Genomic DNA, 27,082 nt, shown 5'->3' with positions numbered 1-27,082 from the left:
AGAGAGTGCGCTGAACTTTAGGCGTTTTGATGAACGATGCATTGGTCGATTACAAGCTTGCAACAAGAGATGACATTCTACAAAAACATGTATACATGTCTATGTTAGATACAATCATGTCGATTGTCGGGGAGCTGAAAATTAGGTCGAGGCATCGAGCTCGGCTGAGGTTGAGACTGAGAGTGCGCCGAAAGGCGTTTTGATGATGATACATTGGTCGATTGCAAGCTTGCAACAAGAGATGACATTCTACAAAAAGCATGCATGTCTATACAATCATGTCGATTGTTGAGGAGCCGAAAATTAGGTCGAGGCAGCGCATGGCCACACACAAAAAAAAGAGAAGAAAAAAGGTAGAGGATAGGAGAGAGAGAGAGTGCGTTGAAAAGCATTTTGTTGGGAACAGTCGGCGAAATGTTTACCTATGTGTGTCTTTTTCACATATTCACTTATCATCGCTTCCACCCTCCCCCTCACCCAGACATACCCTCTCCCCGTTTTCCTTTTAGTTTCTCGGGAGAGAAAGGATCTAGGGTGGTGGTGGTAATGTGGCCCAAGGACAATCACTGAATCAGTGAGCTACAACGTCAAGTAATGATTGTCTGACTCGAAGACGAGACAGACATCGTGTAACAGCTTCTGGGAGAGGCGGTCAATCAGTGGGGAGAGGGGGTGGGTGTGGGAGTGCGTTATAAAGGGAGGGGGGGCGGAGGAGGGTGTTTAAGTCTGTTTGTTTCAAGGGCTACGGGTCAAGCACAGACAATCACCTTCAGCTTCCGAGTCTCTCTCTCTCTCTCTCTCTCTCTCTCTCTCTCTCTCTCTCTCTCTCTCTCTCTCTCTCTCTCTCTCTCTCTCTCTCTCTCTCTCTCTCTCACACACACACACTCTCTCTGTCTCACACACACACACACACACACACAAATAAAGCTCAAATCCTGAACACAACCCTTTTCTGTAAAGAGGTAAACATATAGATATATGTACAAAACAAAGAAGCAGAACTACCTCAAAACTTATTAAAATAGAAGGGAAAAAATAGCTCATCATGACAAGACATCATTATTTGTAACGTATACAAGTTCCCCTTGGTTCTCTCACACAAGTCTGTGAAAAAATTTTGACATGGCAATTAGCAAAATTGCTCAGCCTGTTTGGCTGACACTCTGACAGCAATTATTGAGGTCAAGTAAACAGTCAAAACAGCCTAGAGAACACAGCCACCAAACACAAACTTGGGACAAGCTGCTCAAACAGTCAAAGAAATTTGTTTGTTCAAGTAGACTGCCTTCCTTTGCTTAAAGAAGTTTTAAAAACGAAGAAACAGTGCTGTGTTCAGTAAAACTAAAAACTTATTTCTAAATGTTGCTGAATAATTTCAAGTTAAATGTCATAACATTTCTGAGCTTCAAGCTCTCATTAAAGTTGCACATTACTGGTGATACTCTCTTCATGTGTTCTTAGTGTTTTTTGTTTGTTTTAGGTTTGGTATAAAAAAAAGCTTCATTCTAAATGAACGACTCCAGCATACGTTTGTGTATGTGTGTGTTTGTGTGTGTGTGCGTGTTTGTGTGTGTACATGTGTTTGTGTGTGTGCAGTAAAAGAGCTGTATTAAGTATTGACCATCTTTAAAAAAAAGATTCTAGAAAAAAAGATTCTAGAAAAACATAATGCCTGGAATTTGCAGGTATGGATAAAGTATTGCAACAAATATAACGTGTTTCTTTGAAAGCATACTGAGCCTAGGCTTTTTTCACTTATAATAAGATGCATGAATAACCTGCCATACCTCATTATTTCACAACATTCATGTTAATAATTTTAGTGCAAATTCTCAACTGCTGACTAAAAAGTAAAATACTTAATATTGCAAGTGCAACAAAAAAAGCCAAAATTGTGCATGATTCTGTAATCTTACAACTTCCAAAACGTTGGTAGCATGAAATTCTGAGCGGTGTCAGTCAGTGTCACAGCACTAGTTATCACAACATTACACATCACTGCACAGTCTATTATTAGAGAAATACTGCTTTCAGCTTTAGTACCTCTTAAATTGATCCAAAAGCAAATTGTAATACTAAATTCCGATTACTTTTCATCGGAGAGTAGCATTTGATTCTATTTCTACACAGGTTTATTGCGACTGCATTTTTGGAGGCAAAACCACTGCTTGAGACTCTCGAGCAAGTGGCAGGAACCGCCTCTCTGCGAGTATGAGAATTCAGCACCTCGACTCTGGCCGTCTGAGACCTTCTCTGAAAATAATCTATGACCTCTGTCGTCTTCATTTGACATTTTCAAAGAAATCTAACGTAACCAGTAGCTTGATGACTCGTCGAGAATCGTATCTCGATGGAAGCCAGATTTGTAAACAGTGCGAGAGGGGGCCGGGCAACATGAATGGACATGGGCACCTGTCTTTCTTCTTGTGTTTATAGCAGGTTGCCGTCGCTGCTCAAACTCTAAATTTTCTTAAATCTTGAATCTCTGATGTGTAAATGAGCACACATTATGAGACACCTTACCTTTCTGCCATGACTGAAGCGTGTTTTCTGTACAATCCAAAGAAATCACAACACTAGCACCACTAATCAACATAGCGTACTCCGAACAGACGACTATCTTCCGCCATGATAGTTCGGCGATCCCGAAAGGAGGAAAAGGAAACGGCGCAGGCTTTTTCTTCACAGAGACCAGGCCGATTTTAAGCCGCTAGTGCCTTTGCTACTTATTTTCTCGAGCTCTCTGGTGTATTTTTGTTCACAATTAGCAAAAATGTTTTGGTCAGTATATTTTTGGTGAATCGGGAGTGACAGGTGTTAGACTGCGACGCTGTTGTCAACTTCCGGTTTCTGCTTTTGTTATGCGGCTGTGTCTGTGTACTCCACAGTTTTGATAGTTTTAATTACAACAGGTAGATCTACCTCCCTTTTGATGTTTTAGGTGACCGTTGCATTTATTATTGTTTTTTTCTTTTCTTTTTAGGCGGAATATGTCTTAAAGTCAACGAGTTAATCTGTTGTTCGTCGCCGTATCTAGGTTTGTACATCACCTAACTTATTAAGTTATTTAGTATTTACTCTTTAGTCAGTGATTTAGTGATTATAAACAAAGATCATTGCAGCTTCAAACAACACCATTTGAGATCATGCTGCGTAACTTAACGTGTGGGAGGTTATGTTGAATTTTACCGTTGTAAATTTACGTTTTTCTTCTGCACTTTAAACCTCTGATTTTGCAGAACTTGCTCTTCAAAACTTCGAAGGGTTATGGTTAGGGTAACTGTGTAGGCCTAAGCATTAAAAGTATTTTTAGTTAGGCCCTTGTGCACGGAGGCGTTTCATTAACATGGAGTTTAGAAGGTTAACGTTGTCGCAACAAGGAAGGGAGACAACAATATCAATCTTACGAATGCGAATTCGGCAAAGGAAGAATACTGCATGTGGCAGGTATTTTCCTCAATCAAATATGACCAAATTAATAAATTATGCTTAGTTTTTGAGCTCAAACTGTCAATAAATTTCACAAGAATTATTCAGTGACTTGTATAAAACAAATAAATCAACAATGCCACTGGATTGTGCGCTATGAATTTACAAAGCTAGAGTTCAACATTACTATACTGTGTGAGTGATCAGATAACAATTGGCAAAGCTATACTACCATCGTAAAATTGAAAGTTTGTTAGTGTCTGTGTCGGCTTCCAGTTACACAAATTACCGCTAACGGTGCAACAGATTTTACATAGTAAAGATATAAAGCTGTTTGATGCGTTTGTTTGGGGAAGTCCCCTCTAACCCGGGCTTTCATTTCACCCTCATACTGCTGTTTTCTAAATGTTTGTGTTTTCATCTTCCTATGCCAGCATCTATATTCAAACACAAATTCGATTTTGAGGGGCTCCTTGTCCAAATGTCGGGAGAAGCTCTTGCACTGGACCACCATCTATAGATCACAAATTGTTAAATAAAAGTTAGTGATTAAATTTATGTTCTTATTCACATAAGTCCAAATTCAGGTAGGGAGGGGGGGGGGGGGGGTTGGGAGGTAGCAGTTCAGAAACAGTCAATGCAGGCCACAACCAGGCCTGATCTGGTCAATGGAATTTGTGGACAGTGTGGTCTGTTTGCAATAATCATAATGGACAGCACACTCAGGTTTGACATTTTGAAGAGTAAATCACAAGCAATCTTGATTGTGACAACTACAGTACAATTCGAAGAAGTTTCCATAGGCAAAAATTCGACCTTGTAGGCTTGTTTTTGTGCTGTCTTTGTGTTGGTGAGTACCGATTTCGTTGTTTTTTTTAAAACTACAATTCATTCCAAAAAAAAGTTTTGATATAAGGATTCCATAAGGGAACTCTTCCTGCAATGGGTTATTATTGCCTTCTAGTTCTATGTTATTTATTGTGTTTAATTTGTTGTTGTTTATTTTCAGAAGCCACAATGAGTGATAAATCGGAGGAGATCAGCAAGGAGGAATGGATGACAAGCCTACAAAACACACACGTCACGCGTGCAGACATGAACAAACTGATCATGAATTACCTTGTCACAGGTACTTGTTTCTTAAAATTTCAGTGCAGAACAACACTTTTTTCAGAATATTGACTGTTGTGATTTTGATGAAGACTACATGTCTATTTCTTTTAATTGCCTTGTAGCTCTGCACACTGACACACACTAACACGTAGACATACAGAATCAAACAGAGAAATCTTTTGTTGCTAAGAGTAACACTAAGAGCATTTGATAGAGACTGACTACATCAGCTCCCATTCACATTTTAATAACACTACACATTTCGACACACTGGCACTGTTATTTTAATCATAAGATTCACTCATGGTATGCATATGAATCAATTTGAGATTACATTCATTTACGTTTGACATCACTTAAAAAATTTTCTTTATTTAGTCATACATATTGAATTCTTTGTGAAATATTGTTCCTGGTTTCTTCACCATCGTATGTGTGTTGCAGAGGGTTTCAAGGAAGCCGCCGAGAAGTTCCGCCAGGAGGCCGGCGTGACGCCGTCTGTAGAACTGGACGCTCTGGATGACCGCATTCGCTTGAGGACGCTGGTGCAGAACGGCCAGATCCAAGAAGCCATCAACCTTGTGACAAACTTGTACCCAGAACTGCTTGACAAGTATCGCTATCTCTACTTCAGGTTACAGGTTTGTAAGACAAGAAGACTAAACAATATTTTTATTAACAAGGGTACATTGTGTAAAGTGGCTTTCGCTCACATTTCAATATTTGAAAATGCAACGAGTGTAAATCTGGTACCACATAGCAAGCCATTCTGCTTATCCTATATACTGTAAGCGTGCCTTCTGCTCCAAACATCCTGGAGTCGACGCGTCCAAATTAAAGACACTTCTTATGGATTGGAACCTCGATCTTTTCCAAAGCCTCGTGCAAACTTTGACATCAAAGAAAAGAGACGTCACTAGAAAGCATAGCGTGACGTGTTTGTTCTTTGGCATCATGAGTATTGGAAAATCAGGTCCCTGCAAGACTAGTTTGATACGACCTCATTTACATGAAATCACCACGTGTGAATTGAACAATACTGTTATCTCATTGGTGGTCTCTTTCACGTATGTAGGATACATTTTCAATTTCTTGCTTTCAGCAAACACTTTGGATTCTCTTGACGGCTAAATGCTGTCAATGTGAAAGTTGTGAATTGATACATCTTTTTTCTTCATATATTTTACCTACTCATGTTTCAAGCTTTTGCTGTATTATGGTACAATAACCCTCATACACATTCATGGGATTTCGGCTTTGCTGTTCATTTTTGATTTATAATTTTAATCATAGGGTTGTATGGCAGGTTTGTTGAATGACAGAAGACCTGTGTTGCCTAACAGAAACTCCCCAGTAAAAAAACCCAAAAGAAACTTTTGTTCTTGTTTCTTACAGCAACAAAAGCTGATAGAGCTGATTCGGGACAAGGACATCGAAGGGGCGCTGAACTACGCACAGACTCATCTCTCAGAAAGAGTGGAGGAAAACCCTGATGTTCTGACAGAACTTGAGAAAACCCTAGCTTTGCTGGCCTTTGAAAACCCAGAGAATTCACCCTTTGGTGAGCTCCTCCACATATCACAGAGGCAAAAGGTGAGATGTAATGGCTTGACAAGTGATTGCGCTAGGTCATAGTGTATTTTAAACCAATACTAACTAAAAGAGACAAACGGAAAAACTGCCAATTGGTCACGGCAAGGAGTATCCGCATTGTGCATTGACATTAGTGTTTACTTTAAATCTATCACAATAAAACTGTCAAAGGCAATAACAATTGGAAACACTGGCTGTTTGAGGATTTCTTGCCCTGTGTTTTCCTATATATATATATAACAAGAGGCGAAGCCTTCAAGGCTCACGTAAGAAATAGACAAACAGTAACACAAACTCAATCACTCCGTCACACATACACACCCACACACACAGTAAGCTTAGGTGACACTGTGCAAGAAAGAGAGACACTATATCTAGATCTGTCTGTGTCTGCATGTAGCCTACTTACAGGGACACGACTGCCAAATAGTCTCGGCCCGCTCAAAATAACAATGACCGAGACCACACACACCACGCGAGAGAGAAAGACTACAGGGAGGCATGCCGTCATGATGCATTAATTGACGTCAAACACTTTTGACCGTGACGTAATCTTATGCGAGCTTTATCCATAGTCTTGGATAACCACTCACACATAGACTCGGAAATGTTAAAGTTTCTACCACAGACATACACACACACGCACACACGCACACACGCACAAACGCACGCACAGACAGACAAAGTTACGATCGCATAGGCTACACTTACGTGAGCCAAAAACCGGTAAAATACTGGACGTATCTTTATTTCTTTCTTTATTTGGTGTTTAACGTCGTTTTCAACCGTTCAAGGTTATATCGCGACGGGGAAAAAGGGGGGGGGGGGGGGGGGGGGGGGGGGGATTGGATAGAGCCACTTGTTAATTGTTTCTTGTTCACAAAAGCACTAATAAAAAAATTGCTCCAGGGGCTTGCAACGTAGTCTCCTTACTGGGAGAATGCAAGTTTCCAGTACAAAGGACTTAACATTTCTTACATACTGCTTGACTAAAATCTTTACAAACATTGACTATATTCTATACAAGAAACACTTAACAAGAAGGGTAAAAGAAGAAACAGAATCCGTTAGTCGCCTCTTACAACATGCTGGGGAGCATCAGGTAAATTCTTCCCCCTAACCCGCGGGGGGCGGAACAGAGTGATGTACTGCATTTCTATATTCATTGCTGTATTGTTGCTCTCATTATGTATTGTTCAGACACGGACATTTTTCTTATTCTTTTTTGGGGGGGAGCGGGGGAGTTTATAGTACATGTGAGATAATATGAAAGGTCATCTTGTTTCTTTCATGCAAAAGCAGTCATTATAAATTGTTGATGTGACGGAACTGTTTGGTGTGGTTTTTTTGTTGGTTTTTTTGTTGACATATAACCCAGTTCATGTCCTTAAAAGGCTAAACATACATGCCTATAGGACATTAATATATTTTGTGTACCATTTTCTTTTTCATTAAAAAAGAAGAAGAAAAAGAGAGAACAAAATTTTCTCCCCCCTTTCCTAACCTAGGTGGTGGGTTCAAGTGCTAGTCTTTCGGATGAGACGAAAAACCGAGGTCCCTTCGTGTACACTACATTGGGGTGTGCACGTTAAAGATCCCACGATTGACAAAAGGGTCTTTCCTGGCAAAATTGAAAAGGCATAGCTAAAAATGTCCACCAAATACCCGTGTGACTTGGAATAAAGGCCGTGAAATGTGAATGCTCGCCCTAATAGGCTTGAGGTTTGCTGGCCGATGTGAATGCGTGATATATTGTGTAAAAAATTCCATCTCACACGGCAGAAATTAATATGTAAATCGCCGTGAGCTCTTGTGAGAAACGGCGATTAATAAATGTCCATTATTATTATTATTATTATTAAAATCAAGACAACAATCCAGGGACAGCTTCTTTGACATGCAGATCAGGGCTAGCACATCTTGCTTACATTTGTGTTTGACATGTACTGATGTAGTGTTGGTTTACGCAGGTTTTTATTCACTTTTGGCTGTATACAATTGTTTTACAAACCACCATATGCATAGAATCGTAACAAGCACAATACTTATGAACAAGTTCTAAAAAAATTAGAAACTCAATTACACAATACACAATTACAATATTGCTTACAAGTAATACAATCATTGCTTAGCCTACATGTTTCCTTGTTATTTAAAAGAGAGAGAGAGATGTAATCTTATTATGGTCACAGCATCTGCCTCACACAGTACCATTTAATTTACTCCCAGGTTGCCAGTGAGCTGAACGCAGCCATTCTGGAAGCAGACGCCACACCCGAGCTGGCCAGTCTCCTCAAACTGTTGCTATGGGGACAGGACGAGCTGGACAAGCGGAAAGTGAAGTACCCTCGTATGACCGACATCGCACAGGGCAAGATTGAGGACCCCAAGTGAAAAATAGATAAATGAATAAATACGACGACAAAAATCATTGGGTACACAGTGGAACCCCTCTTTCAAGACGCTCAAAAGCCAGGTCTTGAAAAAAGAGGGAGTTATAAGATAGGAGAAATTTTACAGAGGTTATGAACAGAAAGTCTGAGATCTTCTTCTTCTTCTTCTGCGTTCGTGGGCTGAAACTCCCACGTACACTCTTGTTTTTTTTGCGCAAGTGGAATTTTACGTGTATGACCGTTTTTTACCCCGCCATTTAGGCAGCCATACGCCGTTTTCGGAGTAAGCATGCTGGGTATTTTCGTGTTTCTATAACCCACCGAACTCTGACATGGATTACAGGATCTTTTTCGTGCACACTTGGTCTTGTGCTTGCGTGTACACACGCGGGTGTTCGGACACCGAGGAGAGTCTGCACGCAAACTTGACTCTGAGAAATAAATTTCTCGCCGAACGTGGGGACGAACTCACGCTGACAGCGGCCAACTGGATACAAATCCAGCGCGCTACCGACTGAGCTACATCCCCGCCCCAAAAGGGAGGTTCCACTGTGGCCTCTTATAGAGCAGGACTCTATTTGCGTGTGATCTTTGGAACTGTTGTTGCCGAGAGTTAGAATCTCCTGGAACAAGCCACGAGTAAATTTGCAAACACATTTGATTTCTTTGATGTGCAAGCTGTCGTAGATTACGATATGTTTCAGAGCATAATTGTGTTCACCTGAGTTATGAGTGATTCTTATTTTTAACTCTGGAATATTCTTCGTGTGTGACAGTATGCACTATTTAACAAGTGATGTGGATGAAACAAAATGAAGATGACATTTTTTATTTTTTATTTTAAACTAGGATCTTGTCATGAAGATACCTTTCATTTGAATTTTTTTTAGCTGTGACATGTGAGATTTTGTGAAAAATTCAGGCAGAAAACCTCGAGGACAATTTCAAAATGTTATGATACTAGCTGTGGCTGTCAAAGGGAAGTAAATTATTACAATCCTAATCTTTTACCTGTGGTTTTGGTGTTATTCAAACATACCCCCTTGCTGACTACATTTTTGACTCACCTTAATGAGCAATGCCGTTCTTGCATATTGGAGGCTGGCAGGACAGACAGCTGGCTGGCTGTCAGTGAACAAACTTATTGTTGAAGTTATCTCAGATGGCTTTGAAACTTTTCACACTTCTAGCGTTTGATGATCGATCTTCCAACACAACCACAGCCTAGTCGACCCTCAGCAAATTTCAAGGTCACAGCAGGGTCATGTTCGGTTTATAAAAATAAAATGGTGACATTTAATCAGATGTTCTTGAACCTAAAGGCTCCAAATTTCACATAATTCAAGATTGTGATTATCTTCAGATCATGAGAAAAGACATTTTTTTTTTTTTTTCAAATTTAAAGCCCAAAGCATGAAAATGTTTGCAGGAGATCTATCCCAAAGAAAACTGATGTATTAAAACAAGGAGATGATTGTGTAGATCTGTTTATGCCTGTGTAGGTGTTTTCTAGTTGGGTAATAGCTTGAAATGACCGTTGCTGCAACTGGTGATGCTTGTTAAGTTTTTCATGTTGTTTTTCTTGTCATTGTCTTCTGCTGGCTGATAAAAAACATGTAAACGGAATAGCCGTCTTAGTGAATGATTGAGGCAGAAGGGTAGAATGCTGAGGAAGGGTGCACGTCTCTAAGAGTTGTTTATGATTGAGTGAGCAGAACTGGTCAGTAATTGTAGAGTGCATGTACTGTCTGAGAAGCAAGGGTGTTGTATGCATGTTGTGCAATTGTGGGATGCAAACTGAAGGCTTTTGCTCTTGCCTGGATTGTTCGAAATAAATTTGATGTGTATATGTACTGTAAGTAAAGACATTGTTTTTAGAACTTCTTGTGGTTATTTTTGCCGATTGGTTACACTGAGCAGTTGAAAAATGTTTTGATTTTTAGCAGACAAGTCTCTTTCTCACACACCAACATGCACACACTGACACACACACTGACACACACATACACTGACACACACACTGACACACACACTGACACACACACACACTCACACACACACACACACACACACACACAAACCAGCATATTAAAGGAATCGACATCCAAGCCGCTTTCCTTCTCCGACATAAAAGCATTTATTTACAGTTTGAACACATAAAAAGTATTTCATTTGACGATTTGTTGTGCAGTGCTATGTACGTCCAGATTAAAGGGTTGAAAGAACTTGAGACTTAATCATGCAATACAAACCTTACTTCATAATGCTTGCCAAATGTCTTAATCTTCACTGATAAGAGAAAAAGAACCCACCACACCTCATAAAAAGTTCTCTACAACTTACAAGATGACTTCCCTTTTGTGATAGCAATCATAGACACATTCTCAGATACGCCCAGGCTTATAATATTTATGGGATGAGAGTATTCCACTTGGACACATACCAAACCTCGACAGCTTGACAGCCCAGTGCAGAGTAGGCATCTGTGCTGAATAAATACACAATTTTCGGAAATAACACTGTCGGGTTAGTATGGATTGTGAAAGAGTGAATACCCTTGCTTTTCCTCGTACAAATCCTGTCGCTAGTGATTGGTCCCTGCATTGTTTGTCAGAGTAAAAGCAAGGGTATTCACTCTTTCACGACCCATACAAACCTGACAAGTTATTTTAGTAATTGGTCTGTTTTATAGATTGACACTGGTGTGGCTTATGAAATTAAATCAGCAAGAAATACACAGGAGACAGCCAGGCTGTTGTTAATCAAAGTTTGCTCTTATCCCATGTAAAATCCTGTGGCTTATGCTCAATCGTTTACGCAGTAAAAAAAAATCTTTACAATGGTTGTCATACTCATACGTGAGTTATGAGATGTAGTGTAATCTATAATATCTCATGACAAGAAGTTATTCCAGCAGGAGTAGGATACACAAAGATGACACTAGGGTCAAGGTCAAGGGCAAGAATATAGGCAACACTGAAAGAAAGGGATTCTGTGCACAGAAGAAACGAACATTAAAAACATTACCAATGACCACCGCTCCTCAATTTACACATGTTCAACAGATTCAAGTCCATTCGTGACAACGAGTGAGACTCTTCGTGCTGATTGAAAACTCTTGATGTCACACAATGGAATTAATGCACACCATTCTTACAGTCACAGTGATGTTGTCCAAACGTTTTTCCGTGTGATCATGCACTGAAAGACACTGTCTGTAGCACAGGGTAGATAATCCACTGAACTGCGTTGATTTTGCGTGTGTGTGTGTGTGTGTGTGCTGCCATGGCCCTTCAATGGACAGCTGGTGCTACCATCCAAACATGTATTCTTTCACCTTGGATACGATGCTGTTGTCTTTCTTGGGAGTTTGCCTGTTCTTCAATACCTGTTGAAATAAAAATCAGACTCGGTGTAAGGCCACAAAAAAAGAAGGTCTGTTTACGGTAACATAGGCCAAAAAAATAGGGTCGGTAGGTCGGGATTTTTTGTTGTTTTTTTTTTTTTTGCTTCTAAAAAACCATATTTTTACGTTATTTTGCAAAAAAAAAAAAAAAAGAATTTCCCCCCCCCCCCCCCCCCCCCCCCCCAATGCCAAAAAAAAGTCTAGGGTCGCGCGAAAAAAATAGGGTCGGTCGGGTTACCGTAAACAGACCTTTTTTTTTTTTAGCCTAAACATTCCTTTGTTAGGCATACCATAGGGACTGGGTGGCCGAGTGGTAACGCACTTGCGCTCGGAATCGAGAGGTTGCGTGTTCGACCCTGGGTCAGGCCGCTATTTTCTCCCCCCTTTCCTAACCTAGGTGGTGGGTTCAAGTGCTAGTCTTTCGGATGAGACGAAAAACCGAGGTCCCTTCGTGTACACTACATTGGGGGTGCACGTTAAAGATCCCACGATTGACAAAAGGGTCTTTCCTGGCAAAATTGTATAGGCATAGCTAAAAATGTCCACCAAATACCCGTGTGACTTGGAATAATAGGCCGTGAAAAGTAGGATATGCGCCGAAATGGCTGCGATCTGCTGGCCGATGTGAATGCGTGATGTATTGTGTAAAAAATTCCATCTCACACGGCATAAATAAATCCCTGCGCCTTGAATATGTGCGCGATATAAATTGCATAAAAAAATAATTTAAAAAATTTTAAAATCCCTGCGCTTAGAACTGTACCCACGGAATACGCGCGATATAAGCCTCATATTGATTGATTGATTGATTGATACCAAACTATGAAAGGCCAGGCACTGCTAACAGAGGCAACAAAATGGAAAAGGCCACCCATTAACTGATAGTTCTTTCTTACATCGTGTAGCTGCAGTTTTCAGATGTGTATGTGATGAGAACTTATGTAAATATGATTTTCTGTAAATTTGAAGGATCTGAGGGATTTTTGTGTTTTCTCAGTAAAAATCAGCACTAACTAAGTTAGTTGTAAACCACACGTTATTTCAACGCTTTCTGAGAGAAGTTGGCACTTCATTTATTCATCTGTGTGTCCATCATACATGTACAGACCACTGGGTTGATGAACTCAAATGTCTTGTTTTGTTAACATTTAAACGTTCCAGTATCTTCCCGTTCTTCTTTTTTGATTCTCGATTTTGGAAAGTTTGCACTTCATTTGTTTGACTGTTTGTCCACCATAAACACCCCTCGGTCGATGTACTCAAATCGAAAATTTCAAAAATAAATTTTGATTTGATTAAAGGTACTGAACTTGTCAAATCCAGGTGCATGGAGCCCCTGGGGCTTTTAGTCATACCTCAGGCAGCTATCCGTTAGAACAACTACCAAGTTTCATTGACTTGCACCCAAAGAGTCAAGAACTGCGATTTTTTTACGAATTAATTTCGTACTCGGACCCGGCTGGTCTTGACCTATTTATGGATCTAAATTTAGATCAGGTAGATCACCACATCATGCACAAAAAGACACGTCACTAGCAAACTATGTCAGACGTCATCATGAGTTTGTGTAAAACAAAATGGAGGCCGGAATCACTCAGTTGAATCGAACTCAGACCAAACACCACGTAATAACTAGGTTAATTTATGCACTCGCGTGAACAAGAAACTGTCGAGCTTAACAGATGTTGTCGTTGGGTAGTTTTGGGTTTGTTTTACTACCATAGGAGGATTTTTGAACTGTAAATGCACTCAGCTGCAACAAAAACGCAAAACGAAGGCTGTGAGCTGCACTGTGCCTTTAATATACGTCAAATTTATACCCCAAAAAAGCCCCAAACAACACTAATATTTAGAGCAAAGACAGTTGAGCGGCTCACCTCATATTCACTGCGGGAGGCAGCGTAAGCGGCAGTCAATGGCCGTATAGGAGTTCCCACGCTACGTACAGAAGAGTTGAGGTCGATGGGCATCATGTGGGGTGTGACGGGGGTGGAGCATACGTCACCGTTCTCCTTGTTCTCCATCACGCTCTGAAACACCATATCACAACACACTTTAACTCTTGCAGAAAACATTGTAAGACCCCCACTGCAAGACCCCCACTGCAAGACCCCCACTGTAAGACCCTCTCTTTTTTAAGACTCTGTTCATAACCTTTGGAAATTTACCCCCATTTTAAGAATCAGTCCTTAACATTTCTTCTTCTTCTGTGATCGTGGGCTGAAACTCCCACGTACACTCGTGATTTTTGCACGAGTGGAATTTTACGTGTATGACCGTTTTTTACCCCGCCATTTAGGCAGCCATACGCCGTTTTCGGAGGCAGCATGCTGGGTATTTTCGTGTTTCTATAACCCACCGAACTCTGACATGGATTACAGGATCTTTTTCGTGCGCACTTGGTCTTGTGCTTGCGTGTACACACGGGGGTGTTCGGACACCGAGGACACACAAAGTTGACTCTGAGAAATAAATCTCTCGCCGAACGTGGGGACGAACTCATGCTGACAGCGGCCAACTGGATACAAATCCAGCGCGCTACCGATTGAGCTACATCCCCGCCCGGTCCTTTAACATTTCAAGACCGAACCTTGTTCTAAGAAGGAACAGTGTTTTAAGTACATGCAAGAGATTTTCAGTTTCACACACAAAAAAGGAAATTCAAACATTTGGTCAATAATTATTATGGTCTGAAAAAGTATTTCAAGCATAGATTGTATTCAGAGTGTGTGTGCGTGTATGCATGTGTTTGTAATATAGTAGTTGCTAATATTGATGTGTTTTATTGTTGTTGTGTGTTCATGGCTAGACACACTGTATTTTCTCATTTGGGGTAATAGAATATTATTGTATTTTACCTCAGCACACAACCACACAGAAAGCCTACCTTGTCTATACAGGGGAGAACACCAATCATCATGCGACCGCCGTACACCTTGCCGTTCTTGCTCAGAGCTTTCTTGGCCTGAAGCTTGGACTGGTAGTGGACATGCATCCAGTTCCCCTCGGCTGACGGCTACAAAAAAAAAGACAACAATAACATTATATGAAATCTACCTGAAAACAAATTAGTTAAACAAGAGATTCTTTTTTATAAACACTTAATTTTATTAGCAAATGAACAATTAACAGATCCCCTTCTTCCACACATTAAGTAAAAAAAAAAAAATGTCACACAGACAACTTTCAATTTCCTCCTCTGAAATGTGACCATCGTAAGACACAGATTGACTACTTTCTTTCTTTATTTGGTGTTTAACGTCGTTTTCAACCACGAAGGTTATATCGTGACGGGGGAAAGGGGGGAGATGGGATAGGGGAAAGGGGGGAGATGGGATAGAGCCACTTGTTAAGTGTTTCTTGTTCACAAAAGCACTAATAAACAAGAAGAGCAAACGCTCGATCGAGTCACTTTCGCAGTTCTGAATATTATATGAGGCATCAGATGGACAGGAAGAAATTGCTATTCACAACACAATACAGATGTAAATAATTTGATGTAAAGAATAATCCTATAAAGTTTGAATCAAATCCGATGAATAGTTTCAGAGATATGATATTTCAATTTTTTTCCTTCAAGACATACCTGTGACCTTGAAAAAGGTCAAAGGTCACCAAAGCAGACGTCAAAGTGTAGAGGTCACTGGGAGTCACGTTCACATAAAATTTGAGCCCGGTCACTTTTATAGTTTCCGAGAAAAGCCCAACGTTAAGTTGTGTGTTGCCGAACAGAAAAGGCTAGTTATCTCCCTTGTTTTTCTGATAACGTTCGTAAAAGGCTACAGATGTAAATACTTTGATGTAAAGAATAATCCTACAAAGTTTCAATCACATCCGATGAACTTTGTCAAAGATATAAAATGTCTAATTTTTCCTTTGACGCTGACCTGTGACCTTGAAAAAGGTCAAAGGTCAACGAAACCATCGTTAAAGTGTAGAGGTCATTGGAGGTCACGACTAAACAAAATATGAGCCGGATCGCTTTGATAGTTTCCGAGAAAAGTCCAACGTTAAGGTGGTGTCTACGGACGGCCGGCCGGCCGGACAGACTAACACTGACCGATTACATAGAGTCACTTTTTCTCAAGTGACTCAAAAAATTGCTCCAGGGGCTTGCAACGTAGTACAATATATGACCTCACTGGGAGAATGCAAGTTTCCAGTACAAAGGACTAAACATTTCTTACATACTGCTTGACTAAAATCTTTACAAACATTGACTATATTCTATACAAGAACCACTTAACAAGGGTAAAAGGAGGAACAGAATCCGTTAGTCGCCTCTTACGAGGGGTGCAGAGAAATAAGGATGTGGAAAAGAAGACTTTTGGGAAGTGAAATAAAGGTGATGGATCCAGTCAGGTAGAAATAAGACAACAAGAAAAGAATTGGAAAACTGCAGGGAATAGTAGGGAGAGTTTTCTTGGAAGGAAATATAGGTGACAGGACTGGTAAGGCAGAAATAAGACAAAAGAAGAGAAGTAAAGAGGTGGGGTAGCTTGGTAAAAACACTCCCGCCGCGTGAAGGCGACCCCATGGGAGCAGATTGACTACTAACGTTCTAAAAGTTCATAATCAAAAATGATGTTATTGGAACGTATAATTTATGACAAAACAAATCATTGACAGGTACGTCGACCCAATGGTCTAGTGGACAGAAGGGCAAACACTTGTGGTACAGATCAGGCTCCCCAAAGTGCGTGTCCCTGCATCCTATACGCACGAGAAGCCCAAAACACATACGGGACGCACTTAACTTTAAAATAGCGGGTCCTGGGACGCACTACATTTCCTTTATCGTCCGCACCGAAGATACATTTTCAGAGTGCAATCGTCAGCTTTTGTACACAGTACACTATGCGTGACCACAATGTTTTATAAGTACACCAGGACTTTTTGACTTTTGGACCCTTTGGTCCCTCTAAAATTCTGCAGTGGGGGTCCATGGATCCTCTAAAAATTGAAAGTGAGGGTCCCGGGACTCTCTAGGAAGGACGTCCGTGGGGAGCCCTGCAGATAATAAACTTTGCTTTGAAAGCGTTGCTGATGCGCAGTCTCTGGAGAGAATGATGATCAGAGTCATGAGGAAAGCTTACAAAAATCCCTAAAACAATAACTACGAGAGAAAAATGCACTCACAATGTGTTTTAAAATATTCCCATACTGTGAAAACTGCTGCAGGATAAAACTTGTAGCCCCTGGAGGAAAACTGAAATAAAATCAAACAGGAAAAAGCAGTGATGAAGTAATTTTCAAACCTTCAGATCCAGGAAAGAAGACATAGGATTCTGAAATCCCCATTTGCGCTGAATTTACTAGATATAACTGTGACCAATGCTGTGGTTTACAACTTCTGTGTTTAGTGCTGATTTTGACTGACAAAAACAATGCAAAAATCCTTTAGCTGGGGTCTTGAACTTTACATAAAACTGTACATAAAAATCTCATACGTTTCTAAAAGGTTAATTATGCTAGACAACATGAGATAAAACAATTTGGAAAACACATTTAATATGAATCTAATGCATTGCTGGTGGTTCTGAAATTCTGTGCATATCGCACACACAACAAAACAATTCATGTACATACATTTTCAAGATACTGAACTTCATACCCAGTTCTGTTAATTGACAATGAAAACTTACCCAAAGATAGTGACCCATGTCTCATCTAAAACATCATCTGACCTCAAGGACTCCCTGGAAGAACAATAAAACAGAAAAAATTAGGCAGTGTTTTGCTCAAGCTCTATCCTAAAATAAACACCCTTCAGTTCTTGTGCTAATAAGGCCCAAAAAACAATTGTCTGTTTCTGGTAACATGGCTAAAAAATATAGGGTCGGTAGGTAGGGGGTTTTTTTTGTTTTGTTTTTTAACACCAAATGTAGACCAATAAAACTAACTTTAAAAATCGCGCAAAGAGACTGGATTCACTATACATAGAGACAAGACACTCAACACATTTACAAATCGTCAGCGGACTTTCGTTTTCACACGTTTTTGTTGTTCATTTTCTCACCCTGTCCTTTACCACCAAAAAATAAATTAAAAAAATTTGAGTTTGGAAAAAAAAAGTTTAGGGTCGGCGCCGAAATTTAGGGTCGGTCGGGTGACCAGAAACAGACAATTTTTTATTTTTTTTGGCCTAACATGAAATGCGGCCAAGACCAAACTAAAGAAGTGAACATGCTCTCAAATAAGCTCAGGCTGCAAAAGACAAATTACCTTTCTAAAAATAAAGATATAGAGAAGGGGGGGAATAAATATCCTATTTAATTCAAATAACAAGAAAGCAAAGAAACAGACACATTTAAAAACGGTTTTGAGACGAGCATTTGGCTTTGCCTTAGGCGCCAGGGTCGGTGTAACTTACACCTCTGACTTGTAGGTGAGGACAGTTGTCTAGAACAGCGCGGTGCATTTTCCTTGAATGAGGGTGCAGTGTTCGGTATAGAACTGAGGCGCGTCCGCCGCGACGGTGCCTGAGCTAAACATTGGCGGGTACTGCTCACAGCCCGGCACACGGCACTGTAAACATTCCCCCTCCCTTCACCTTTCTCGCCACCATTGGTCTCATAGCTAAAAAGGGACAGTGTCTGATGTATACAATTTTTAAGAAAGTGTTAAAAATCGAGGATCCAATAATGCCAGTGTCGCTCTCGTTCATGCATAGGGTTTTATTATGCCATGCTGAATAATACGTTGAACTTGAAAGATTCCTCTTTTGAAAAAAAGGAGGTTATTTTCAAAATCCTATGTAACAGTCCAGGCCACACACTTGTGCTACAACTGGATCCTGGCCATGAACAGTGCTCATCAGTTTATCTTTAAAAGCAAACGCATGACCAAACATGCACTGCAGCAAATTGCCTCCACAATGAAAACTTCTTTCTTGGTCAGCGCGGCCCTTCTTTTTTTTGAAGAGTATATATCACCTGTCCACACAATGCTAGACCCTGAGACATAATCACACTGCTAATACATGTTGTACCACACCCCTGTGTGTAGAAAGGGTCCAACCGTGAGGGAGACACAGGCACCATCTGACTTTGGTTCATGGACACACTACACAGTAACACACAAACACTACACAGTAACACACACACTACACAGTAACACACAATACCCTACCCTTGTGTGTAGAAAGGGTCGAGCTGTGAGGGCGACACAGGCACCATCTGACTCTGGTTCATGGACATGGACATGTCGCCTCTTGACATGGGGGTCCCCACAAGACCTGACATCACGCAAGAAACAGAACAAACCATAAGAACACGGCACCATGGAGTTCATTTTCTCACTGTGGCACCTAAAACTGCTTGACTCACCTAATCAGTGCATAGCCTGCTTATTTTGAGAGGTGAAACCCTTGCAGAACTATTTTACCACAAAAAGAGAAATTTTCTAGAAAACATAGATCTATTTAAACTAAGGATGAATAAAAAAATAAAAAATAAATTTTGTTCTGTTGCTGTACAATTTTTTCGGGCACAATCGATTTTCACTGCTCAAGCCTTCCCTTCCCTTCCCTTCCCATGTGAAAACTGAGTCTTAAAATGGAGGGAGCCTTAAAATCAAAGTAAATCCACAGATCAGAGTCTGGAAAGGGAGGTTCCACTAAATAGCAAAATTCCAACAGGCATCTGGACGCTAAATTTACCAGAAAACCATTCCTAACTGTAGACTAGGGCAATAAAGCCCTATGGCACTAACAGTAACAATGCTTTGGTGTGAACGATGTTTCTTTACCTGTGGTAGGAGGTCCAGGGGAGGTTACTCGTGATGCTCCAGACGGTGTTCTCACCTGAAATGAAATACATGTAATTGTAAACTTATCAATTCATGCAGACCCATGACCATGCACATTCAAACAACAACAAAATTATTCAAGTCATACACATATACCGTAAAGTACCTTGTAAGCGCCCACCCCCCCTGTGCACCAATTCCGACCCAAAGTAGGGGGTGGGCGCTTACTAGGTACTACACCCTATGCACGAGCAGTTTTCAGTAAAAAATGTGATCTGTGATCACTTCGTAATCATATCTTCTTTCTTTTTTCATCTTCCATTGTTTTTCTTGTTCGTGTTGTCATTAGAAGAGCTTGGGGAGATAAATGTTGTCGCATCCTTTTCTTGTCTGCAGAGGTGCCGCTGTCGGCCGCACTGTGTCTCTGTTTCCCTTGAACAAGGGGTACGTCTTCTGGATATGGGCAGCAGTCTATTTTACTTCGCCAAAGAGTGTTTTCGGCAGAAAGAGAGAGAGAGAGAGAAAGAGAGAGAGCGCGAGGAGGGGGAGTATTGTGTGTGTGTGTGTGTGTGGGTGTGTGTGTGTGTGAGAGTGTGTGTGTGTTTCCATTGGCGTTATTATCCAAATATTTATAGTCAAGAGCTGACAGCTTAAATGCAACGGTGTACGATTTGATCCGCGGCATCTTGTAATCATTGACTTGCAGGCGTTTAGATCCAAGGCATGCAGACACACGTGATAGGGTTTGCAAGAAAGGGAAATCATACACAAAACTAGCAGATCAAGTGCGGAATTTGTATTTCTCCTGATTTCAATGGTGTAAAGTGGGGGGTGGGCGCTTACAAGGTACTATACCCTATGCACGGTTTGGGACTAAAAGTGGGGGGTGGGCGCTTACTCGATACTGGGCGCTTACAAGGTACTTTACGGTATATATATATATATATACAACACATTTTTGTTCAAAGAAATATTGACAATAAGAACGCTTTCTAGATCAGTAAAAATCATGCATGCATAAAAAGCAAATTCCCCAATGTCCGTATTCATGTGAGCTTTTTAGCAGCACTAGACTGGATGGTGGCACAGTTTGAGCTGTAAGTCTCCCTAATGCCATTCATGAAACCCAGTTCCGAAACGACAAAGTCACGTGACGGCTGTAAACTTAACGGACAACCCCTCTCGCCGCTAAAATCGCTAGCGGTTTGATGCCGCCGCTTTTCTCTTTGGACGGCTGTGTCTGTATGTGGTCTTATGCAATGGGGCGCCTCGCTGACCGTGCATCTCTCTGCTAGTAGGGAGGGTCAAGTGGCGGTGACTTCCTTTGATAAGGGTTTATGCGCACATGCGTACAGAGCAAGAAGCCAGGTAACAACCTTTATAGCTAAAGACGTTTGAAATAGGTTACATGAATAGCAGTTAAAAATAGGAATTTAGAGCCCTTTAGCTAAAAAGGTGATGGCTGCTATCACCACTTCAAAGTTCCCACTACACATGAATAATTGAATTGGCCTCTTGGACGTCAGAAAGTTCCCACTACACATGAATAATTGAATTGGCCTCTTGGACGTCAGCTGAAATCCTACAGGCAGCGAAAGGGGTAACCAGTCAAACACAACAGATTCCACGGCTTCCACCTGTAGCATACCTGCGCAGGCGAGCCGTAGGACTGTAGGTTTGGGTCTGTGGCGGACGTGTGGAGAAGACTGCGTACTGGTGGACCTCCAGTTCTCCCTTTCACAGATTCTGATCTTGACAGCATTCTGCAAAACACATAACAACAAATTATGTTATAATTGAATTTGGACCATTTTCTGTGCAAACAACAAATACAATGTACTTCTTCGTCTTCTTTGTTCAGGGGCTGAAACTTCCACGTTAACATGTTTTTGCACGAGTGATTTTTTTAAGTGTATGTTTTCACCCCGCCATTCAGGCAGCCATACGCCGATTCCGGGGGAGGCATCAGGCATGCTGGGGTTTTTTTTGGTTTTTTTATAACCCACCAAGCTCTGACAAGGGTTACAGGATCTTTTCCGGGCGCACTTAGTCTTGTGCTTGAGTGTACACACGAAGGGGGATAAGGCACTAGCAGGTCTACACATAAGTTGACCCGGGAGATCAGAAAAATCTCCACCCTTAACCTCCTGTGACCGAGGCCGGGATTTGAACACACGACAGCCAAAACATGTTTTAAAAATGTAAACAAGAGCACACCTGCCAGACTGGGGATGTCCAGGCTTGTGTCCAGGAGATGTTGACCACAATCTGGGACTGGACTGGAGGATTCAAAAACAAGTGTATTACATTACTATTAAATCAATAATCTACAATGTATATAATCATAATTTCAGTTTCACTCAGCATTTTACTTAAAAGTTCTGCCTGCTCTATTTCCACATATTGACATACAATTTTACTAAGTAAAATGCACCTTGTTTTATCTACTCTGCTGACAATAATTAAACTTATCAGTGTAGAGAGACCTACAATACTGGTGCTGTTGTTGTTGTTTTGGTCTATTGTACCCCTACCCATTCCATCACCCTACCAAGAAAACCGTCTTTACCATTCCATGTGAAGAAGTATCTCCTAGCAGAAAGCCGGGAAGAAACTGTGACTGGCCGCCGTGTGTGTGTAAGTGTGTGTGTCCTCCACCCAGTGGTGAGGTCGTCATCGGCTCTGAAATCATACCTGGTCAGTCAAAAACTGTTAACAAGTAGCAATGTTGTCAGGCTCTGAAATCATATCTGAACAGTAAAAAAACGGTTAACATTAATAACAAGTAGCAATGTTGTCATCGGCTCTGAAATCATATCTGGTCAGTCAACAAATGTTAACAAGTAGCACTAGCAGTAGCAATGTTGTCAGGCTCTGAAATCGTATCTGGTCAGTCAAAAACTGTTAACAAGTAGCAATGTTGTCAGGCTCTGAAATCATATCTGAACAGTAAAAAAACGGTTAACATTAATAACAAGTAGCAATGTTGTCATCGGCTCTGAAATCATATCTGGTCAGTCAACAAATGTTAACAAGTAGCACTAGCAGTAGCAATGTTGTCAGGCTCTGAAATCGTATCTGGTCAGTCAAAAACTTAACATTAATAACAATCCGTGCTGGGACCTTGTCTGTTCATCCTCTTCATCAACGATCTCACACACGACTTCACTGCTGAGGCACACCTGTTTGCGGATGACACCCTATGTCACAAGACCGTATGCTCCCCAGCCGACCAAGCAAACCCTTCAGCGGGACCTCCACAGCCTCAAGATCGGGTCCATCTCCACCAAAGAGCGAGCCAAAAGAGCACTTGCCCGCCCTACCCTAGAGTACTCCAGCAGTGTTTGGGACCCTTACACCGCCAAGAACATCAACAAGATGGAAGCTGTGCAACGTAGGGCAGCCCGCTGGGTGGTCAACCGCCATCGTCAGACCTCCAGCGTCGAGAGATGTATGAGCAGCTGCAGTGGTCCCCCTTGTTCGAACGCAGAAGGAAGGCTCGCCTCATCACTTTCTACAAGTTCCACCACGGTGAACTCACCATCAACTCCACCAGGAAACCTGCCCCCAGTCCCCCCACCAGATCAACTCGCTTAACCCATGCTGAGGCGTACAAACTCCCAGCCTGCAAAACAGCATACAGGCAGCAGTCTTTCCTCCCTCGCACCATTGGCGAGTGGAACGCCCTCCCACCACAGGCAGCATCATCAGCCTCGGTGGACGCCTTCAAAACCCAGATCTAGACCCCCCCCCCCCTCCCCTCTCTCCCCTTTCCCACTCCCAAAACCCGGCCTCCCTAGCTTCCTGACTCCCCCCCCCCCCCACCCTCCATGTATGCAGCAGAAAACTTCTAGTACACCAGAATCTTCAATATGCTGAAGGCGTGTGGAACCAGAAGGAGAAGAACAAGTAGCAATGTTGTCATCGGCTCATCGGCTTTCGTCGAGGTCGGTCCTGCGAGACTCAGCTCCTGGACTTCACCGAAGAGCTCACGAGCAACTTGGAGAGTGGGAAGCAGACGGACGTGTTGATCATGGACCTGGCGAAAGCATTTGATCGCGTCAACCACAGTCTGCTTACCCACAAACTCCGGTGTCCGGGGAACTGCACTTGCTTGGATCAAGAACTTTCTCCATCAAAGACGTCAAGCCGTGGTGGTGAATGGCAGTCGCTCCTCGTTTGGCAGCGTCCGCTCAGGGGTGCCGCAGGGCTCGGTGCTGGGGCCGACGCTATTTTTAGCGTACATAAACGACCTCCCGGAGAGACTGACGGCACTAGCGCGCCTGTTTGCGGACGACACTGCAGTATACAGGGTGGTGACTAGCGTAAATGACCAGGCCCAGCTACAACAAGACCTCCATCGCCTAGCCGAGTGGGAGAAGAGCTGGGACATGCAGTTCCACCCTGCAAAGTGCAACACCCTGCTTGTTACGAAGAGCAGACGCCCACTACAGCCCTCTTACCAGCTCCATGGGCATACGCTGGAGACAGTGAAGGCGGTCAAGTACCTGGGAGTGACCATTCAGGGTGACCTGTGCTGGGACGACCATATCAACAACATCGTCAGCAAGGCAAACAAGACCCTGGGGTTCCTGCGGCGCAATCTGAAGATCTCATCAAGATCCGTGAAAGAACAGGCGTACAAGGCCTTTGTCAGGCCTATCCTGGAGTACGCCTCGTCGGTATGGGACCCGCACACCCAAAAGAACATCGACAAGCTTGAGGCCGTCCAGAGACGAGCTGCCCGATTCGTCTGCAACCGCTATCACAACACGTCGAGTGTCAGCCAGATGCTGGACTCCCTTGAGTGGCAGTCTCTGGAGGAGCGCAGGAAGCTTGCCCGCCTATCGATGCTCTACAAGATCACGAACAGCATCGTCCACTGTCCGGGCATCAAGTCGAAGCTGGCCCCCTTACCACCACGCCAGCGAAGAGGCCATTGGCATTGCCAGCAGTTCGGCCTCATCACCTGCCGCACTCAGTATCGGAGTGCCGCTTTTCTACCCAGCACAGTGAAGGACTGGAACTCTCTACCAGCAGCTGTCGTTGAGGCCCGCACTGTCGACACCTTTGTGTCGCGCGCCTCGCACTAAACCAGTAGCCACTGTGACTCATGCCCCCTCCCCCCCTAACCTGTGAATTTTAATGGACTTTTGGATGCTGGAAACGCTGCTTTCTTGGACTTGCGCAACATCCCATCAAGTGCCGAAGTAATCACTACTGCTGATTGTGGGCAATAACGGAAAGACAAGACAAGACAAGATTTGAGTCTGATCCATACACTGATACAGTCAACAAATGACAATAAAACAGAAGTCAGACTGGTAAAACGTTTACAAGACTAGCAGTACTAGCAGTTGCAGTACCCCATGGTAACTTTCTTGCGAGCGGACACTGGTGAAACTGATAGTGATAGCCAGGTTGTTCATCACTTCATGTTCATGACATTGAATTTTGAAAATGAAATCAAGAATGTCGCAGAACGACGATGTTACTTGTTAGTTGTTACGCCGGAATAAACGATCCATTGAAAATGTACAATGGTTTTTAAATCGATGTTTGACAATCTACATTCATTACCGTGCATTTCGGGCGAAGCAGAGAACATGTTTTGCGGCTTACACAGACCGAGAAGGATTCCACAACCAGACGAAGAGCTACGCACATTCACACACACGAGATTCGAATGACCGGAAGTGAATCAGTTTTCGAATGTTACCAAATGAGAAGCAAGGTGAACCAACCGAGAACTGAAACCGTGTGAGAACAGTTTATTGCTGCCGATTTTCTGTCAACACGAGCAATACAAAAGATCATTTGATTTGATGTAATTTGATACTGTATTTTGTTTTGTTTTGTATTTGTTGTTGTTGCTCTTTTTACAAAAAACTAATCTCTTTTACAACACTTTACCTTTGACCGAACGAACCATGGGTTAGGGTTAGGCGGGTTAGGATTAGGCCGTTAGGATTAGGGTTAGGGTTAGGTTAGGGTTAGGGTTAGGTTGTTCACGACCTGATTAATCTCCCCATGTTAGCGCATGCGCATTGAGAAGGGTTGTTCAGGCAGAGTTTTCAGTTCGTGACACCGGGCTTGTTTCGACATGATACATCGATTAGTCAGTTTTAGTTAGCGGACCAGTTACCCTCAACTGAGTGGTTTTTTTAAATGAAGTAACTGATTTTTCGTAAAGCCGGGGATATATTATAATTAAGTCTTCATAAAAACCACTACATTTCATAGCAGGCCCTTCTCTCAACTACCAAGCCTCTTACATAACTGGCCGCTGCGGTAAAATACGTAGAGTAGTAATATTAATGGCTCATAATATGGACCGGCTCCTAATGTGGACCACCTCCTGTTCTGACAAATTGACGGCGCTAGAGCGCTCAAAACAATTTCATTCGCTGTACATTCACCCTCTCCGGATACTGAACTTGCACATGTCAAAACAGTTGCAGAATGCCACAAACCTCAAAACCGTTAGGCTTTTTTCACTTTTGGCAGCGTTCACTCTAAATTTGCCGCCGTTTCTGTCCACAGCCAAAGGTGTTATCCCACAAAAATTGCTATTTATATGACAGCTTAGACCGTATTTGTTACATTTTAGCAGTGTTGATCCCGAGTTTCTACTGCAAACAAAAATCATAGCAAAATCCAAAGGTATGCTGCATGTGTCCCTGATTTGGACCACCACATTGCGGAAAATCACATATAACTAGCCCTCGATTTTTCAAAAAAATATATCAAATACCGAGTCTGTGCGTGTGTGTGTGTAGAGCGATTCAGACCAAACTACGGAACCGATATTTATGAAATTTGACATGAGAGTTCCTGGGAATGATATCCCCAGATTTTTTGTTTCTTTTTTCCGATAAATACTTTTGATGACGTCATATCCGGCTTTTTGTAAAAGTTGAGGCGGCACTGTCACACCCTCATTTTTCAATCAAATTGATTGACATTTTTGTAAAGCAAGAAAACCATAAGAAAAGACCCCCCGTCGATCACAAGTGACAGCCAAGACATAGGCCCCGCCCACCTCGTGACGAGTGCCTGTGGTATTTTGGGGCTGGATGAATCTACGCAAATCGTAGATGTGTGATGACGTCATCATTCTTTTCGACTTCGTATTTCGTCATTCTTAGTCTGTGACAAATATCACGGAACTCGGTCAGAAGCTGGTTACATTTACTACTTTCCTTTCGTCGACTTCATTGACAAGGTCAGTTTGTTCTGGAGCTTACCCAGTGGTCTACCTAGTTGCTTGTACACGGAGCAGTTCGCCGCAGCAACCACAGCGATGAGCATTGAGTGACTTTTCAGCCCGATAATGCTAAACTGCAACTGAGGGGTTGACATGGGGCGTCCGCTGTCAATTTTGTTCCTGTTGGTAATG

At 42.1% G+C, this 27,082-nt stretch overlaps 3 protein-coding genes across 7 annotated transcripts in view; 1 reads left to right on the top strand and 2 right to left on the bottom strand.

Annotated features, from left to right (window-relative positions):
• Positions 1-2,697, bottom strand: part of LOC138970657 (rho GTPase-activating protein 39-like) — a 278,436-nt gene extending 275,739 nt beyond the window's left edge. For both annotated transcript variants that reach the window (XM_070343118.1, XM_070343119.1), the window contains exon 1: positions 2,524-2,697. In XM_070343118.1, coding sequence (XP_070199219.1) covers positions 2,524-2,534 — 11 coding nt within the window. In that variant the 5' untranslated portion in view covers positions 2,535-2,697. The remainder of the gene's footprint in view (positions 1-2,523) is intronic.
• Positions 2,698-2,782: 85 nt separating this feature from the next.
• On the top strand, positions 2,783-10,408 carry LOC138970659 (glucose-induced degradation protein 8-B homolog). Of its 3 annotated transcripts, none has more exons than XM_070343124.1 (5): positions 2,783-2,912; positions 4,439-4,558; positions 4,987-5,183; positions 5,938-6,135; positions 8,365-10,408. In XM_070343124.1, exons 2-5 carry the CDS (start codon positions 4,447-4,449, stop codon positions 8,527-8,529), a joined length of 672 nt encoding a protein of 223 aa, XP_070199225.1. In that variant the 5' UTR covers positions 2,783-2,912; positions 4,439-4,446; the 3' UTR covers positions 8,530-10,408. The 3 variants fall into 3 exon arrangements, with proteins under 3 accessions (XP_070199225.1, XP_070199227.1, XP_070199226.1); XM_070343126.1 differs by lacking the exon at positions 2,783-2,912 and adding an exon at positions 2,919-2,941; XM_070343125.1 differs by lacking the exon at positions 2,783-2,912 and adding an exon at positions 2,920-3,037.
• A 233-nt stretch (positions 10,409-10,641) lies between these two features.
• Positions 10,642-25,410, bottom strand: LOC138970658 (nucleoporin NUP35-like). Of its 2 annotated transcripts, none has more exons than XM_070343123.1 (11): positions 25,264-25,410; positions 22,253-22,365; positions 21,901-21,962; positions 21,332-21,446; positions 19,684-19,738; positions 19,066-19,171; positions 17,580-17,633; positions 17,074-17,143; positions 14,822-14,950; positions 13,812-13,964; positions 10,642-11,916 (listed from the first exon to the last, which is right to left on the bottom strand). In XM_070343123.1, exons 1-11 carry the CDS (start codon positions 25,289-25,291, stop codon positions 11,839-11,841), a joined length of 963 nt encoding a protein of 320 aa, XP_070199224.1. In that variant the 5' UTR covers positions 25,292-25,410; the 3' UTR covers positions 10,642-11,838. The 2 variants fall into 2 exon arrangements, with proteins under 2 accessions (XP_070199224.1, XP_070199223.1); XM_070343122.1 differs by having other exon boundaries at positions 22,253-22,377; positions 25,264-25,394.
• Positions 25,411-27,082: the final 1,672 nt, after the last annotated feature.

Source organism: Littorina saxatilis, linkage group LG7 (assembly GCF_037325665.1).
Source record: "Littorina saxatilis isolate snail1 linkage group LG7, US_GU_Lsax_2.0, whole genome shotgun sequence".
NCBI classification, from domain to species: domain Eukaryota; kingdom Metazoa; phylum Mollusca; class Gastropoda; order Littorinimorpha; family Littorinidae; genus Littorina; species Littorina saxatilis.
Note: the sequence above shows the minus strand (reverse complement) of the source record. Positions and strands in the feature narration are given on the sequence as shown.